General features: G+C 45.4%; 1 protein-coding gene across 1 annotated transcript in view; it reads right to left on the bottom strand.

The window, feature by feature from the left end:
• Positions 1 to 5,562: 5,562 nt before the first annotated feature.
• NECTIN3 (nectin cell adhesion molecule 3) overlaps positions 5,563 to 17,299 on the bottom strand; it is a gene marked incomplete at its 5' end in the record, with an annotated part of 62,108 nt that continues 50,371 nt past the window's right edge. The window contains 2 exons of the mRNA XM_029081834.1: positions 5,563 to 8,806; positions 14,933 to 15,084. Coding sequence (XP_028937667.1) covers positions 8,211 to 8,806; positions 14,933 to 15,084 — 748 coding nt within the window. The remainder of the gene's footprint in view (positions 8,807 to 14,932; positions 15,085 to 17,299) is intronic.

Here is a 17,299-nt window from a genome sequence, read left to right as displayed (position 1 = left end):
GCACTAAGCACTTGGGAGAGTACAATAAAACAGAGTTAGCAGACATGCTCCCTGCCCATAACGAGTTTACAATCAACCTGGAAAGAACACCCATCATTCATTCATTCAATCATATTTATTGAGCGCTTTCTGTGTGCAGAGCATTTGTAAATTACAATTCGGCAACAGATAAAATCACCATCACAACCTTATCCCTGCTCTCCGAGGGTAGTTGTCCTCTCCCAAGTGCTTAGTCTAATGTTCTGCACACAGTAAGTGCTCAATAGATACCACTGATTGACTGAAGCAGCAGAAGCACTGTGCCACAGTGGATAGAGCATGGGCTAGGAGTCAGGAGGACCTGGGCTCTAATCCCGGCCCGGTCACTTGCTGCTGTGTGACTTTGGGCAAGTCACTTCACTGGGCCTCAGTTACCACATCCGTAAAATGGGGATTAAGAGTGTGAGCCCCATGTGGGACAGGGACTGTGTCCAATCTGATTAACTTGTATCTAGTCCAGCTCTTAGAATAATGCTTGGAACATAACAAGCATTAAAAAGGACCATGATCATTATTAATTGATCGAGATAGGCAGGAGCCCATCCTAAGTAGAAATGTGTTCCTTTCTCAGGACTCAATCCTGCCCACGGCTTGTTAGCTGCATGAATGATGCCAGTCTCTTGGGCTTCCTCTTGCTCTCGGCTTTCCGAAGCTGCCTTATTTCCCCCACACCACTCCAGGGTGGGGCAGGATGACGAGGAGCTGGCCAAAGCAGACTCAATCGGGGGGCTCTAACTTCAGCAATGCTAGAATCAGGTAGGGGGGCCTGAGATGCTTATCAATCCCAGGATTGGCATGGGGTATCTGGCTGCCAAATAGCGAGACCTCCGATGCAGCTCAAGATGACTGGCAGATGATACTGGGTAGTGAGCGACCCACCAGGCACCATCTTCCACGGATCCAATCGCAGCTCCTCCGTGTAAGGGGCCTTGCAACATTTCTCACCTTGGCGGTTCCCCAACTTCCCCTCTCCATCAGGCCGTTTCTCCGTCTCCTTCCTCTTCCCTCACTTCCCAGACCCAACATCCATCCCATCTTCCCTTGCTCAACGTCGCCTAAATCTGCTCCACTCTCCATACACAGGAAGCAGGAAGAGTCTGGGATGGCAGTCAAAGGCAAGGACAGACATTCAGCCCTTTGCAATTGTACATTATCATTCTACAGTTCAAACCGCCCTTGCTTGTTTCTCCAAACGCTTGTGGATTTTGGTCTCAAAGGGAATCTCTTAATCCCCAAATCTATTTGTGAGATTTCCTCTGTCCTTGCGGAATGGCTAGAAAGGAAGTCTAGCAGACTTCCTTCCTAGCATCCTCGAGATTTCCCTCTGAGGACAGGTTCGGTTTCTAGGAAACGCCATGCTGGGCAGGTGAATGAGCGAAATGAAACGTCCACTAAGTCCCTAAGGTTGTCCACCCCCCCCATCAATCGGACAGATTCATCATAGTTTGGCCACACGTTACTTAATAGAACAATCAGAATCCTATGATCTTCTCAGTGTTTACAATACAACAGACTCCACAAGCACTGGGCAGACCACCAGCAAGTGATGGTATCTTTTTTTTTTCAGTTGTTAAGCTCTATGTGCCAGACTTTGTACTAAGCACTGGCATAGAGACAAGCTAACCAGGTTGCAGGGTACGGGGATGTACAAGTACAAGCACAGATAAATGAAGTTACTCGCCCAAGGTTACACAGCAGACACGTGCCAGAGCCAGGATTATAACCCAAGTCCTTCTGACTTTCAGACCCGTGCTCTAACCACCAAACCAAGGTGCTTCTCCACCCACCGTTGTTGAAGGATAATGCCAAGATAGAAGACCCAGCCATGGAAACTTCGCTGACCAGACTTTCCTTGCTTCCTTTTTTCATGGTATTTGTTAAGTACTTACGACGTGCCAGGCACTGTACTCTCCTGGTACATCTTTCTATCTCACTTCCAAAGGGCTTTAACCTCAGGATAAGGAATGAAATGGCGTTGTTGAGTCAAACAAGACTAGGAATAAAACGTGTTTATCAAGTGTAGAGTAGAGGAGAATACGTGGAGCTACTTCCAACAACCTCTGATCTGAATCTCACACCTGGAATAGAAGCACGGTAGTAAGTACTGTGTTAGAGAAGCAGTGCAGCTTCGCGGCTAAAGCCTGGGCCTGGGAGTCAGAAGGACCTGGATTCTAACCCCAGCTCTGTCCCTGGTCTGCTGGGTGACCGTGGGCAAGTCACTTCACTTCTCCGGATCTCAGTTACCTCATCTGCAAAATGGGGATTAAGACTATGAACATTGAGTGGGACATAGACTGTGTTCAACCCGTTTAGCGTGTATCTGCCCCAACACTCTGTATAGTGCCTGGTACATAGTAAGCGCTTAACAAATACCATGAAAAAATAAGTTTTCAGAATTTACTTCAAAATAAACTGAAATGACATGACCCCGGCTAGGGAGAGGGGAGGGCTTTTGAGGTCCGGCTCGCCGCAGTTCTATGTGAGCAACCAGCATCGTGCTGCTTCTCCGAAAATCTTCCGAAGGTCCTCAGTCAATGGAATTTACTGAGCACTTCCTGTGTAACTGGCTCTGAGCTGAATAATTGCGAGAGTACAATAGAGTTCTGTAGGTATGATCCCTTCCCTCGAGGAGCTTACAACCTAGCCAGGCAGGTTGGGGAAGGATACAGCAGAAAGCTTGGTTCCCGATCAGATATTTTCAAATAATCCATCAATGGTATTTATTGAGTGCTTACTGGGTGCAGAGCATTGTACTAAGTGTTTGGGAAAGTACATGATCCCTGCCAATAAGGAGCTTGCAGTCGAAGCAGACACAAGCTTGCATCGTGTAGGGACTGAAGCACAGCTTTCTTGGTAGAGTTGCCCCACTCCTAGAATTCCAGATCAGGGAATGGAGCTCAAGGGGAAAAAAAAACAACCAAAAAACATTTCTTCACCCTTAGAAAATCATTTACCAGGGTAAGAACTGGGGGAAAAAAGACTTGGAATAAACACTGCCCTTTTTTTAAAAAAAATGGTACTCAACTGCTATGTGCCAGGCATTGTACTAAGTGCTGGGGTAGATACAAGCTAATCAGGTTGGACACAGTCCCTGTCCCGCGTAGGGCTCACAGTTTTAATCTTTTACAGGTGAGGTAACTCAGGCCCAGAAAAGTTAAGTGACTTGTCCAAAGCCACATGGCAGACAAGTGGTGTTGCCAGGATTAGAACCCAGATCCTTTGATTTCCAGGCCCAGTCTCTTTACAACTTTTCTAAATTGTTCAAAATGATGAGCTTGGCAGCAGTTGGGGTGGTACATGAGTAATGCAGTCAGCAGGGAACTCTGACCTTCAAGCCACCCCAAGTCAGCGAAACCCCACCCGGCCTCACTCCCGGCGTCTAAGTCGGTTTCAGGTGCAAGAAAGATGCAGAAGTGGAAGATCTCACTCAGTCGAATGGATTATTGAGACGGTTTGGTGAAGTTGAAGAAAAAGAGCATGATGAAGGAGAAAATCCGCCATCTTGGCATGAGTCTTCTTTCTGTGCTAAGTCAAACACTTCGGGGCACACCCGAAAGAGAGAATTGTTTCTTGTAAATGGGAGTCGCTGATCTAGCCCGTTTCTGCCAAGCACCGCAGCCTAGTGGATATAACACGGGCCTGGGAGTCAGGGGACCTGGGTTCTAATTCCAGCTCTGCCACTTGCCTGCTGTGTGATCTTGGGTGAGTCACTACACTTCTCTGTGCCTCAGTTCCCTCACCTGTAAAATGGAGATTGAGACTGTGAGCGCCATGTGGGACAAGGCCTGTGTCCAATCTGATCAACTTCCATCTACCCCAGTGTTTAATATAGTGGCCAGCACATAGTAAGTGCTTAAGAAATGCCATTAAAAAAAAAAAATTCTGGGGGGATGCAGGGCCTTGGCAAAAGCTGGGGAAGGAAAACCTGCCAGAAAAGGAGACCATCCTGCTCAAGATTTCAACAGGAATAACAACTGAACAGTTGATCACCCTCCCCTGGATATAGATGTTCATTTTGGACATAATCATCATCAATGGTTTCTACTGAGCGCTTTCTAGGTGCAGAGCACTGTACTAAGCACTTGGGGAGCCCAATAAAATAGAGTTGGTAGACACTCGGTCAGCGGCAGTTACTTCGAGCAGGATCAAGGGGTAAGAGACCCTGATGGTGTCTAACCATTAGAAAAATGAAAAGAGATTTGTGGGTCGTAGTTTTTCCGTCTGCAACAGGAGGAATTAAATGCAGGTAAAAAGTATCCCACCTTAGAGGAGTTTTTATTGCATTTCTCGAAGTAACGTTTGGGGGACAAATTCCCAGCCACAGAAGCAGCCGGGATTTCGAATGGGCCCGGTTGGATCCCGTCCAGCTCCAGAGATCCAAGTCTTTAAGCCCACTCACAGTGAACATCCACGATAATAACTGTGGCATTTGTTGAGCGCTTACTATGTGCCAGGCGCTGGGGTGGATACAAGCAAATCCAGCTGGACACAGTTCCTGTCCCACGTAGGGCCCAGAGGTAACTGAAGCCCAGAGAAGTGACTTAGGCAACGTCACACAACAGACAAGTGGCAGAGCCAGGATTAGAACCCGTGACCTTCTGACTTGCAGGCCCGTGCTCTATCCACTACACCATGCTGCTTCTGCTGAACCCGACCCACACTGGAATTGGGGTCTGGTTCCCCACCAGCAGGAGCTGCTGCATTTGTGTCAGTGACCCCGGGGTTCCAGAGCTTGGTCTTCCAGGTGCCCAGGGCCCCGCCACACGCATGCAGCAAAATTCCCAGCCCCGACCTGCCACTCTCCCAATCGGACTCCTCCAGATCAGAGGGAGAGACAGAGAGGAGAGAGCGGGATCCAAATCTGACTGGCTGGAACTTGGGCGCCAGCCCAAACTAGCCCCGTTGGCCTGGTCTTAGCCGGCGCCTGACACGTATAAATGAACGTATTCATTACCCGCTGATCGTGACTTTAAAAGTCCTTGTTCTCCGATCTTTTCCCTGCTCTCACTTCTTACTCGCAGAAAACAGCGGACCTTTTCCTCATCCAGTTAGGCTGCCTTCGATCCCACTTGGGGAAATCCCCACTAAAGGCAGACTGTGAGCCCCGTGTGGGACAGGGACCGCATCCAGCCTGATTAGCTTGGATCAACCCCAGGGCTCAGAACAGTGCATGACACAGCAAGCGCTTAATATAATAATATTAATAAATAACAACGAACACAGACAAAACGAAGCTTGCTACATAAACACCCTTCCGTCGCGCAGTCCTCAGGTGTTCTCTAAATGGCGCCCCTTCCTGAGGCAAAGAACATTCTTCAAAGGTTCAGGGAAATCTTCCAAATGAGGGTGTCACAAAATCCCGTGAGAAATGCAAGGCGCAGGATTGAAGGCACGGTACAGAAATGAAAGCAAGTCGAGAGAAATTCAAGGGTAAGGGTCTTCTCTGGCCACTTTCTCAGCGGCTTTAATTAGAGCCGAGGAGCGGAATATCTATCTAGGCGCATCACTTGCCTTCGAAAAAAATTAATTTAACAAAAATGTTTATTTCACACAACAGCTATTAATGTTTACAATCAGGTCTCTTATTTACAGTGAGCTTACATCAGGTTGTGAGAAACAACACTGCAGTGCGTTAGAAAGTCGTACCGCTAGTATCCGTTTTTCAAAGTTTCACTTTAAAACTTCATAAAGTTTACCAAATGGTTTCAGCTGGCAAAGAATATACTCGTAGATCAAATACTCGCTTTTCCATCTGAATTTTGCTACGAAAAAGTTAAACTTACAGAAGGCTACAATATCCCACATGAAAAAGGGGTCCCCAGTAGGTAATCCACTTTTCTCCCCACAGCCGGCTAGTTTTCAAAGAGACAACCTACAAGTCAAGATCTTTGCACACTGAAAATGTCATTCTAGAAATAGCGCTCGCTCGCTGGGGATTTTGCTTGGAGCATTCACATGGGATGATAGCGGGGATGGAACTGGGCCGACGCAATAACGAACCACCGCCTGTATTTCAAATGGTAAAATATTGGGGACCCTCTTTTGGCCAGACCAAATATGAATCACCGGCTGTTACTCTCATCTTCCCCAAAACACGGTAACTTCCCATCGCAGTGTGTCGTTGACGGAGTCACTTTAGAAATCCAGATTCTGTATTTGCGATAGAGCTCTAAATACTGACTACATTTTTACTGTGCTTTTTGGCATTGGCCCAGGTTAGTGAACCAAGGCCCGGATGGTTTCTTTAAAAGGAGTGGACCCTATTTCCTTTTCCCGTGTGCTCTGGGCTGGACTTTAGAAAACGCCCAGATTTTCTGGTAGAGGCTTTGTCAACTACTCCAAATGTTTCAAGCTTTGGGCTGCTGGGATCCCTTGCTTCAGGAAGAGGGAGAATAGAGCCCCACGTTCCGGTCATTGATTAGCTCAAACTCTCTCAATCGCAGGTTTTAGTGTCTTGCAGAGCATTTTCAGGGAACTGGCTCTAGCTGACCCTGCCTCCTTTGGCATTCGCGATTGCACCTCAGAGCAAGCAATTTCACTCCGAGTCACTCTTTGCTTCTCTCCCCTCTTGTTTGCCAAACATTTCAAAACCATTCAGTTAATTTCCTCTTTATCGCCCAGCCAAAAAGCCAAGGCAACACAACCCAGAAGCAGCCATGGAAAGATCTGTTCTTTGGTCTTCAAAATACACGTAAGCATTAGCGGTATGTTTATCAGGTCTTCGCTGCAAAAACATTTTAATTAAGGGCTCAGGGAGGCACCTCTAGAAAGAACTGAAGAATATATTGCTGAATTTCTCTTTTCGGGATGCACAGCGTAGACTCTGAAAACGAAATGCTTACTCTATCAATTAACCCTGCTCACTTCATCCTATTTGGTAAATCCCGAAATGTTCAAAAATTAACGTCTATAAAAAGGAAAAATGGGAGATCCGTGTTTGGGTAAAATGTTGGTTTGAGCTGTTACTGCCAATTAAACAGCCTTTACACCTGACTCCAATATTCAGATTTTGGTGCTTCAAAGTTCCACTTATACTGTTTACCCTCTGATCAAAATGATCGAAGACAAGATCACCAACAAAGATGATATAAAAACAGCTTTCGGCTAGGTTTGTGCTCTCATTTTCCATTTGTAACTGAAAAGTTGTTTCCTACTTGCTCTTCCCTCAAAATCCCTTTTGGACTGCAGTCAACGAGTGGTCTCATTTTTTTTTTTTAATTGTTTACTAGAAGCAAAAAGTATAAAAAGATTGGAAAGCATGTAAAATTCCAAACTCGCTTAACACACTCAATTTTCTACCTTCACAGTACCGTTCGTCCTCTAGGGACGAGGAAAACTGTTGCGTTCGGAGCCTTTTAAGTTAAATTATGAAGGATTTAGACTTCATTTTGCGAAAAACTGTCATCCGTCTCTTTTTATGACCCAAAATACTGAAGATTTAAATTGTGTAATTAGGGCAAACCCTTGTGCATTAAGTCTATTGCAAAAGTTTCAGTGCCGCAAAATAACCTTCTAGAGTACAGTCAGCTATACAGTATTTACGGCGAGGCTCATTAGAAAGCAGAGGTATTCGTCCATTGTGCAGAACACAACCTAAGGAACTAAAAACGTGGAAAGGGAACGATGATCCACCAGGCTGCAGGTCGTGGAAGAAAGAAATCGATTTTTCAACAAATATCTAAGCCTTCCTTGAACAGGTTTTAGATTTGATTCCTGTGTGTCATTACAGGAAGGCAATTCTAGGTTCTAGATCGAGAGGTACCGTTTTTACCAAGATTGTTCTTGAGATGACAGTCTTAGGCCAACACTTAATACACAATGCAGAAGGTGGTTGCTTTTTTTTTTTTTAATTTTTATACCCCAAAACATACAATTAACTTTAAATTAACATTCTGTTCTTACCTGTGCCACAGACCAATAAAGTACTCTGCGTTAATATTCAAATCTCGAGAGACAGTAGTATAGCATTGAAAAAAAAATACGTAGAGCAGCTCAGATACATTTTACCTAGATCTGACATTTCCATTGGTCAAGTTGGAGTACAAAAAGTAAGCTTGAAAATCAACTTCAAAAAGCTTATTCTTCCCCAAGAAAAAGGAGGGACAGATTTGAAAATGACCGACCGACACAAATGACACGTTGCGGCAGAGTCGGGTTTCATTCAGCGGTGGCTAAACGTACCACTCCCTCCGGGAAATGACCGAACCGTCTACCTGGGGAACTAAGTCGTCTTCGTTGTCGTCATAGCAGTCCTCGCCGACGTACTTCATGCCCAGCTTTATGTCTTCGTAATAATCCATCGGTCTCTCAAACCGCTCCTGGTACCGGTTACCGAGGCTCTCGCCATTGTTCCACTCGGTTTTGTCGGGATCTTCCGAGCTCTCCTTACATATGAGGTTGTTGTGGGGGTGTTTCATTTCCTTCTTGACGCTGTCGGGGTAGGAGTCCAGCTCGTCGGGCTGGAGCACGTCGATCTGGGATTCCTTCTGCATATCCGACGGCGGGATGTAGTTCTTGGCAAAGTAGTCGCCGCGGAACGTCCGCCTTCGCCTATAGAAGATGACGCCCGCCAAGACACTGATGAGGATCAAGAAGAGGGCCCCGCCCACGGCGCTACCGATGATGGTGCCCAGCGTGTCTTCCTGAATGCTGGCCAGGGTGGACAGCGGGAAGGGCAATTTTTTAGACGCTGTGGCTACACCTGGGATGTCCACGGTGGAGAGGTGCCACGGTATCGTAGGCGGGAGGGTGGTAGTAGAAGGAGGATCTAATGGAAACGGCAAAGATAGACAAGACACAGAAGGGCAGAGCATGTCAATGCAGAGCTAAACAAGAGGCAAGTTGACCAGAAAGCCTGGCTGATGAATCCCTAGGCTCACCGTGCATGATAGTTTTTCATTCTTATTGGGAGACCTCTGCTTTTTAATAACTGTTCTGTAGGTCACACTGACAACAGATGCTCTGAGGTCTCAGTCAATCAATCAATGGTCTTTCTTGAGCGCTTACTATGTGCAGAGCAGTGTACTAAGCGCTTGGGCCTCGGCGGGACTTCTGCAAAACAGAGAGGTGGCCGGGGTTGCCCTGCCCTCAGGGAAGATGCTCTAGAGCAGTCAGGCCTCCCAAGGAGAGATAGCCTTGGGTATAATCGGGCAGGTGTTTGGCTGAAAATGTTCCCAACTGCAAATCCGGGCCCATGGAAACCCCTCCGGGATCCTTTCAGCTGATGGGCCGGAGATATGAAACGACAGCTGGGCTAATATTAAACGGAAAAGTTAATCTGGTCCAATTTCTCTTTTTTTTTTAATTGAAAAAAAATCAATGCACCGAAAGAATGAAAAACCATAGATGCTTGGTAAGTGGGTAGAAAGAAAGCTATCGATTTTAATTATTCTCTCTAAAATATTTTCCCCGTGTGAATGCAACAGCTTCCGTTTGGAGCAGGAGAGGGGACAAATTCAAATGCAGCATGAAACCCACTTTCTTTGGTCATTTTTAAATGCAAGTGAATACTGGGCTGATAGGTAGCCAAAGACACCGCTCCGGGGAGAAATCCATTTGACCGCTCCCAGGAATTTGAAGTTTGGATCAAGGACTCTTTTAAGATAAATCAATTCCAAAATAGTATAACAACTAGGAAAACCCCCAGTAAGAGTTAATATTTTAGAGAGAACACTTTAACACTACCACCATATTAGAGGCAAATGATCCAGGGTTTAGCTAGGGATTATTCTGTACATCTCTGTTAAAATAAAGGCATCTACAGTGGTGAAAATACAGACTGGTTAATTGAAAATTAAAGGTGTTTAGGCTACTAACCACAAAATTATAATATAGAGGAACAGAAATATGAATTCTCTCAATAGCAAAAAGAAATGTCCCAAAATAGCATAATTTCCTAGTTTAGATGAATTCTAATGGGTGGTACTGACACATTATTAAAAACAAAAACAAAACACAGTGTTAGAAAGAACTCTAAGTCTACTTTGGGAAGTTATGCTAATGTTATTTACAGTTGAGAGATACTTACTGTAAGAGTTTTCGTCACGGAATGCCATGTGTACAGAATGTGGTAAGAATTTAGCAGTCAAAATATAACGTGTTGAACACAGAACAGTAACGAGTTTCCTATGAATCTACATATACATGACTAATCCTGCCACGCATGGTGAGGGGATGAATATTAGTTCATACAGCATAAGTAAATGAAAGAAAGAAGAAAAATTTAAGACTCAATGCACTCTATTGGTGAGTGAAAAGGAGTGTGTGTTGTTAACGGCGAATCGAAATTTGAGAAGTCAAGAGATATATGGAGAGAAAGATAAAGACAGAAAGGAGAGAGAAACCCAAACTAAGGGGTTTGCTGTGAGGGAGGAAGGGATCTGTCCTCACCGGTATCAGCTCTTCCGACCAAGCAAAAAGCGAAAATAAGCTGGTCTTTCCAAATCAACACTCGAGTATTATGGAAAACGGGACTTCCGGGTGTCAAATGTTATCTTCGGAACAATCCCTTGTCGTTTATGAACAAGGGACACACACGGTCCGGGTTTAAGGTCGGAGTTCAGAAAACATGCAGCCCTAACCCAGTCCGGTCAACTTCTTCTGGTTTGTCTTCCCACCCGATAGGTGCTTTCGTGACGTCTGAAAAACAGCCTGTGTGGTCGTGTCATCTTCTCCAGAGAGCCCGGAAAAGCTCTCTTCAGGATCTGCCGCTTCCTCTCATCCAAACAGCCATACCGTTAGTCCAGGGACTATCATATCCCCCGGAGCAGGACTACTACATCAGCCTCCTCGCTGATCTCCCTGCCTTCTCTCTCTCCCGAACTCACACCAAATTTTGCTCTGCTGCCTGGTTCGCTTTCCTAAAACGTCGTTCCCCACACATTCCTTGGAAACTTTCAAGGGTTGCCCGGTTCTCCTCTGCACCATGAAGAAACTTGACCAGTGGCTGTACGGCACTCAGTTGGCTTTGTCCTCCTCCTACTAACCACTCTCTTCTCCCACTATCAATCATATTTACTGGAGTGCATTTGGGAGAGTATAACAGACACATTGCCTGCTCACGAATTTATAGTCTACACCTTAGGCTGCATCCTCTCCAGCTAACCTACCATGGTGCAGTGGATAGAGCATGGGATTGGGAGTGAGAAGGACCAGGGTTATAAACCCAGCTCTGCCACCTGTCTTTTGTGTGACCTTGGACAACTCACTTAACTTCTCTGCGCCTCAGTTCCCTCATCCATAAAATGGGAATTAAGATTGTAAGCTATATGTGGGACAGGTACCGCATCCAACCCGACTAGCTTGTATCTACCCCAGCACTTAGAACAGTGCCTGGCATATAGCAAGTGCTTAACAAATATCAGATTATTATTATTATGTATTTGGGGCCTTCAACTTTCTTCTTGACTTCTGCTAAAGCTTCTTGATTTAGTAGGTTCGGGAAAAAATGAAGTTTAATGGGCAGGGTCTGGTCTGCATACTCGGAAAGCATTTCTTCAGCAAAGAGATATAATGTCTGTGCTAAGTACTCAGGAAGGATTATAAACCAACTGTTTATCAGGTGACACGTGGTATACACCAAAATTAAACGTGCTACGATGGTCAGACCTGAAATACCATGCTTTAGAGACCATAATTACTCTCATGTTTCGCTCTACCTTTCACGTGCAAAAACCAGGGATGGGACTATTTTGAAGGGTCATCTAGGAATTAAATCTAGCAATAAGAGGAGCCGAAAAAAGAGAGGGGATGAAGCAAGATGAGGAAAGGAGTGGGGAAGGAAGCGAAAGGCAAGAAGTCTTTTGAGACTGCATCTCTAACTTTAAGCTGCACTCTTTTAAGTGAATTATAGCTCCTTCCTACCCACCTTCTCCTCTTCCTACCCCAGTGGACACTGCTACCGCTGCTTACAATTAAGATATGAGTTTCAAAAAATAATTGCCCTCCATCCCCTCAAAAATCAGGTTGGGGAAATTAACTGGAGGAGACAATTATGCGAGTAAATACAGTGTGTGTATATATATATATATATAGCTCAACCAAAAAAGATAAGCCCTGAATGTGTGAATATTTATAGTTGCAAAATAAGCTTCAATTCAATTTATTTTTAATCAGACCTATAATCTGAAAACGGTCTTTACTATTAAGCCTAATTTTCCTCATTGCTTGAAATTCTCTGAATCATATTCAACTCATTCATTGGCCTATACCTGGTGAGATTACACTTCCTTCACCTGAAGGGAATCAAAATATCAAAATTGATCACTCAGGGCTAATATCCTTTCATATTCATGTATACACACACAGGAATTGCTATATTCCCATGACTTATCACGCATAGCCAACACGGATTCATATTTGATTCCGTCGGAGCAGAGAAGGCATAATTTCACAAAGAGTAAAGGCAGAAGAGTGAGGTGAATGCGATTCATAGAATTTCAAGCAACGAGCTTCAAGAGAGAACGTTTTTAGATCTGGACCTGATTAAAAAGAAAATTGAATTGAAATCTCTCCTTTAAGGAGGTAGAGTAACATGTTTTAAATTTCTGGAAGCATCCTTTCCGCTGGATTCATTTTCTGGCTTGCAACCTTTTCATCCAAGATAGATTCCTTATCTTTTCTACAGAAATATAGGATTAGTTGCCCTTTGCTTCCAAAGACAACCCCACAGATAGCTTATTTGTGAACACAGGTTTGGCTGAAAAGGAAGCATGACTGATCAACACTACATTCTACACCATATAAGCCAGGATAGTTTTTTCTGGTGCTTAGCATTTGTCAGTTGCTCTTTTAAGAATCTGCCTGTTGGAATCCTGGCCTTCTTGAAGCGTCTCCCTGTATCTTGATGGTCACGCACCAAGCTGTTCCATCTGCTGCTATGCCTCTCCAACCCTTTTCTACGGTATCAGTTAAGCACTTACTATGCAGCAGGCCCTGTGCTAAGCGCTGGGGTAGAATACAAGCTAATCAGGTTGGACACAGTCCATGTCCCACATTTTATTCCCCATTTTACAGATGACGGAACTGAGGGCCAGAGAAGTGAAGTGAGTTGGCCAAGGTCACCCAGCAGACAAGTGGTTGAGACAAGATTAGAACCGAGAGCCTTCCGACTCCCAGGCCTGTGCTCTATCCATTAGGCCTCGCTGCTTCGTGTTGCGGAGCCTGTTGTGAGTGCTCTGCTCTAGACTTCACCCGTTTGTTTGGTTCTCCCTGTGTGCATGCATCTCGCTTCAGGTTCACCATACAACAGTAATTTGGGAAGCTTGAACTTGTCCATTCTTCTCTCATGTCCCGCTCAGTGAGGTAAAACAACGCTGTCCTGGGCTTCTCCTCAATACTGGCAAACGGACACCAGGATTTCATCCAGCCACTTGACATTTTCAGTCTGGCTGGTCGGTGACACTGATGAAAAGGCTCCAGAAGCTGGAGAGATCTTTTTGGACCGGCATACGCGATGGTGTCTCAGCTGACCTTTTAGCTCAGTCTGAAGCTTGACTCATCCTCATCCTCTCCCTAAAGATCTAAAGATCATGGTTTCCCCTTCCCCCAGACAAAAGACGTCGGACGGGCAGGTCTGTGTGGTCGACGACAGTCTATGGGTATGTGTGAGGCTTCCCGGGGGCCAACGCATCCCCTCGGTCTTCTCCCTCGGGTGGACTGGATGCTACAATCGATCCCTAATCCTCTGCTTGTGAGCCTGCGGTGGGCTCTCGGAGTACAGCTTCTAGCACAGAACCCTCAGGGACACTCAACCCTCCCCTCTTCAGGAGCCACTCTTGCGTTACCCAGGAAGCCTGACTCAAGTCCCATATGCCAGCGGGGCCCTCTGCGATCTCATGAGAGACTCGGTAAGATTCCTCTTGAACCCAAATTGTCTTCGTACTTACCGGGGAGTGGCAAGGCTCAGCATCAGCTGGGCCTCGCTGCATCTCCTGGCTCTGTTCTGAGCTCGTCGGTCACTCTTTCGGGAGACTTTCTTCCCTGGGCCCCCTTGCTACGAGCCACTTGACATGGACTCTGCTCCCCAGAGGCAGAGGCAACAACCCTGTGGATGCTACATTCAAGCCTGGAGGGCGAGGGAGCTGGAGTCTTTTAACATTACGCTGTGAGGGGAAAAAATACAGTGGGGGGGTGGCTACTGCCTAAACCTGTCATACCCCATTTGGACTTGGTGGACAAGAGGTCCTATGTTCTGGCTACTTCTAGTTATAAAACAGCATCTCTTGAAGAGCAAATGGTTAAAATCGTTCAGTCCCCTCAGTAAGAAATGTTGCAAAACATCTTTGCTGGAATACTCTAAAAATTTTCAGGTTCTAATCACCAAAGCCCTGGCCCCTGGAGAAACAATTTAACAAACCAGCTACTCCTTTACCCCGTTAGAGTGTACGCTCCTTGTGGGCAGGAAACGGGCCCCTTCGTTAGTCTTCTGAACTTCCCAAGTGTCTAGTACAGTGGCCCCCACCCCATGGGAGTTCAGTAAATGCTTCTGCTCCTGTTACTATGACTACTATCAACACCACCACATCAGGCTGCTGTCTCCCCAAGTGAGAAGCAGATAAAAGTTGGCTATCCTTCCTCCAGGAGACCAGCAAACCCCGCAACCCAATACAGCACATAGTCTCAAACTTGAGAAACCCCGCAATATACCAGCCACAAAACAGGATGGCATTCTCGGCTCAGAACACGGATTGCGCCTCAGCTCTCGGGAGGCTAGAGCAAACGTTTTTAAAGATACACACCTTTTACAGGTTCGGTTTTTCCCTTCCTTGTGAGCATTCCGAGTGAAAGCAGAAATCCTTTGCAGGCGCCACCCTGGCCATTTTCAGTCCTTACATTACTATGATTGGAGCTCAGACTTTACAGCGGCACGCACTGAATGCAAGCAAGAACTCACCTAGGATGTAGACGATCTTCTGATCACTTCTTTGACCAAGGGAATTGGTCACTTTACAGACATAAACCCCAGAGTAGTTGTAAGACAGGGGACTGCTGAAATGTAGGGTGTTGTTTGACGTCACTAGACCTTCGGGCCATTGCCCATCCAACCTGAATTGGAACAAGTCAAAAAAGAGTCTTAAAACTCTCTCAAACACCTTCATCGTTCAATGCAAAAAATCTTTTGGTGTCTGAGTGAAGGAAATCAGAGCGGTCTCATTAATGCCCTAGATGACGGCATTACGGTTCATGCGATGTCGTCCATGTATGGTCACTGGTAAAGGCCACTGGGGAAAGACCCTGCTCAGTAAATGTAAAGCTTTGGAACTGGTCAAGAAAAAAGAACATCTTCAGTTGAAAACAACTGGTTGGAGAAGAGTTTTTGAAAATTTTAAACCTTTTCTTTTTAGCTTTGGTTACAAAACCAAAACCTAGATGGGAAAAGTTATAAAGACCACCTAGAAACATACTATATATTATATAAAGTACAAATGTACTACATATTATAAATAGTATAAGCATAGTACTTATAATATTCAGTAAAAACTATATAGTATAGTATAGACAAACTATATTTTATATATTGCACAGGCATACTATATATTATATAGAGGCATACTCTGTGCGTGTATATATATATATTTATGCATATGTATATATATATATGTCCACATACGTAACAGCATCCAGTAATGAAAGAATAGTTCATTAGATGTTCAGGAGAAATAAAGTGAAATATTTTAAAATTTTACCCACATGTTTAAGAGGATATAAAGGAACATCTACTTAGGTGTGGCCCAGGAATACCAGATAAATGCTCAAACTCTTATAAACATTAGACAGAGCAGTTTCTATTCCCATAGGGAGTTTGAAATAGGAATCTCAAGTGGTCCCATCTGAGCCCTAAAGAAAAACAACTATAATCATCAGTGCTCAGCATCAAGAGTACGCGCTCTCTTGCTGGTGAGGAGCACTGGTACATCTTAATGAATACACAGGCCCTGCTCTCAAAGAGCTTATGGTTTAATGGGGGAGAAAACACAAGCCGAAAACACAAATACCCAACCGAATGAATCAATGCAAGTTCCAGGAGCATAAAATTTAACGATGCCGTTAATGGAAACGGACGGCTAAGATCTTCAGTGCTCTACAAAGCCGGGGAGAGTTTGGGTAGCTGGGTGTTTGGAAAGATCAGAGCCCAGTGGGTGAATTCTAAGAGTGGAGGAATTCCAGAGGATGCTGAGCCTGATCTTGTCTCCGCCCAGGGGAAGAGTGAGCTGTAAGACTTCCCAATGGAGTCCCATATGGACTAAAGATGAGAACAAAATGTCACCCGGAAGGGCAGTCAGGGGGCGGTGCCCAGCACCGCTCTACTCCACTCCAATATTTCTTCATTGGTGGAGGAGCAAGACGCTAGCGAGAGGCGGGAGATTGGTGGACGGGGAGCCTTTCAATGTTTCAAATCGGGGACCAGAGCTCCACTCAAGACCATAAGAGTAGCTTACGCAAGGAGCTGATTCTAAGGCAAGACCTTGGGTCTTTCTAATTTACGATGTTATAAAGCCATAAATTGGGTTAAAGACAAAGCAACCCACATTGCCAAATGATAAAGAAGGAGTTTAACTGCCATTTCCAGTTGCTCATGAGCACCTTAATGATTGGCAGCCTCTCTGTAGAAGTCCCTGACCTCTGAATGGCCCATAAAAAGCCGGCTCCCGCCTGGCCTTTGTTCTAAGGCCCCATTCCTTTTCTCCTTGGAAATTCAAAATGATCCAGAAGCAACTTCTAGATTTCTCCGGATGGCTATACACAAAGGTGTCTTTCAACAGATATCATTCTTAATTCCATTCATCTGGGTCCCCTCCTCTGACATCTCCCCCGTTTCCACCTGCCTTTTCCCAGCTGCTTTTGCCCTTTCGCTGGGCCCCACAGCCAAGCTCACCCCTTAGGGTAGAAGTGAAATCCTCAGATTTCTGGAGTTTGGCTAGTATCAAATAACTTAAACAGGCCAGGAGGATGGCAGCTGGCTACTACTGACAAGATCATCAATGGAGCCTCTAATCCTACACCTCATTCTGACTCATTCTGGAACAACAGGTGGAGGATATGGGCAGACACTGCTCCAGGTTATATCAAACTTGAAAAATGTGTGTCCTCTGAAACTGTAGTGCAAGCCGACCCGCTACCGAAGTGGCGTGGCCTAGTGGAAAGAGCAAAGGCCTGGGCATCAAAGGACCTAGGTTCTACTCTGGGCTCTGCCATTTGTCTGCTGTTTGACTTTGGTTAAGTCGCTCGATTTCTCTGGGCCTCAATCACCTCATCTGTA

The sequence above is a fragment of the Ornithorhynchus anatinus genome, chromosome 17, assembly GCF_004115215.2.
Source record: "Ornithorhynchus anatinus isolate Pmale09 chromosome 17, mOrnAna1.pri.v4, whole genome shotgun sequence".
In the NCBI taxonomy this organism is placed as follows: domain Eukaryota; kingdom Metazoa; phylum Chordata; class Mammalia; order Monotremata; family Ornithorhynchidae; genus Ornithorhynchus; species Ornithorhynchus anatinus.
Note: the sequence above shows the minus strand (reverse complement) of the source record. Positions and strands in the feature narration are given on the sequence as shown.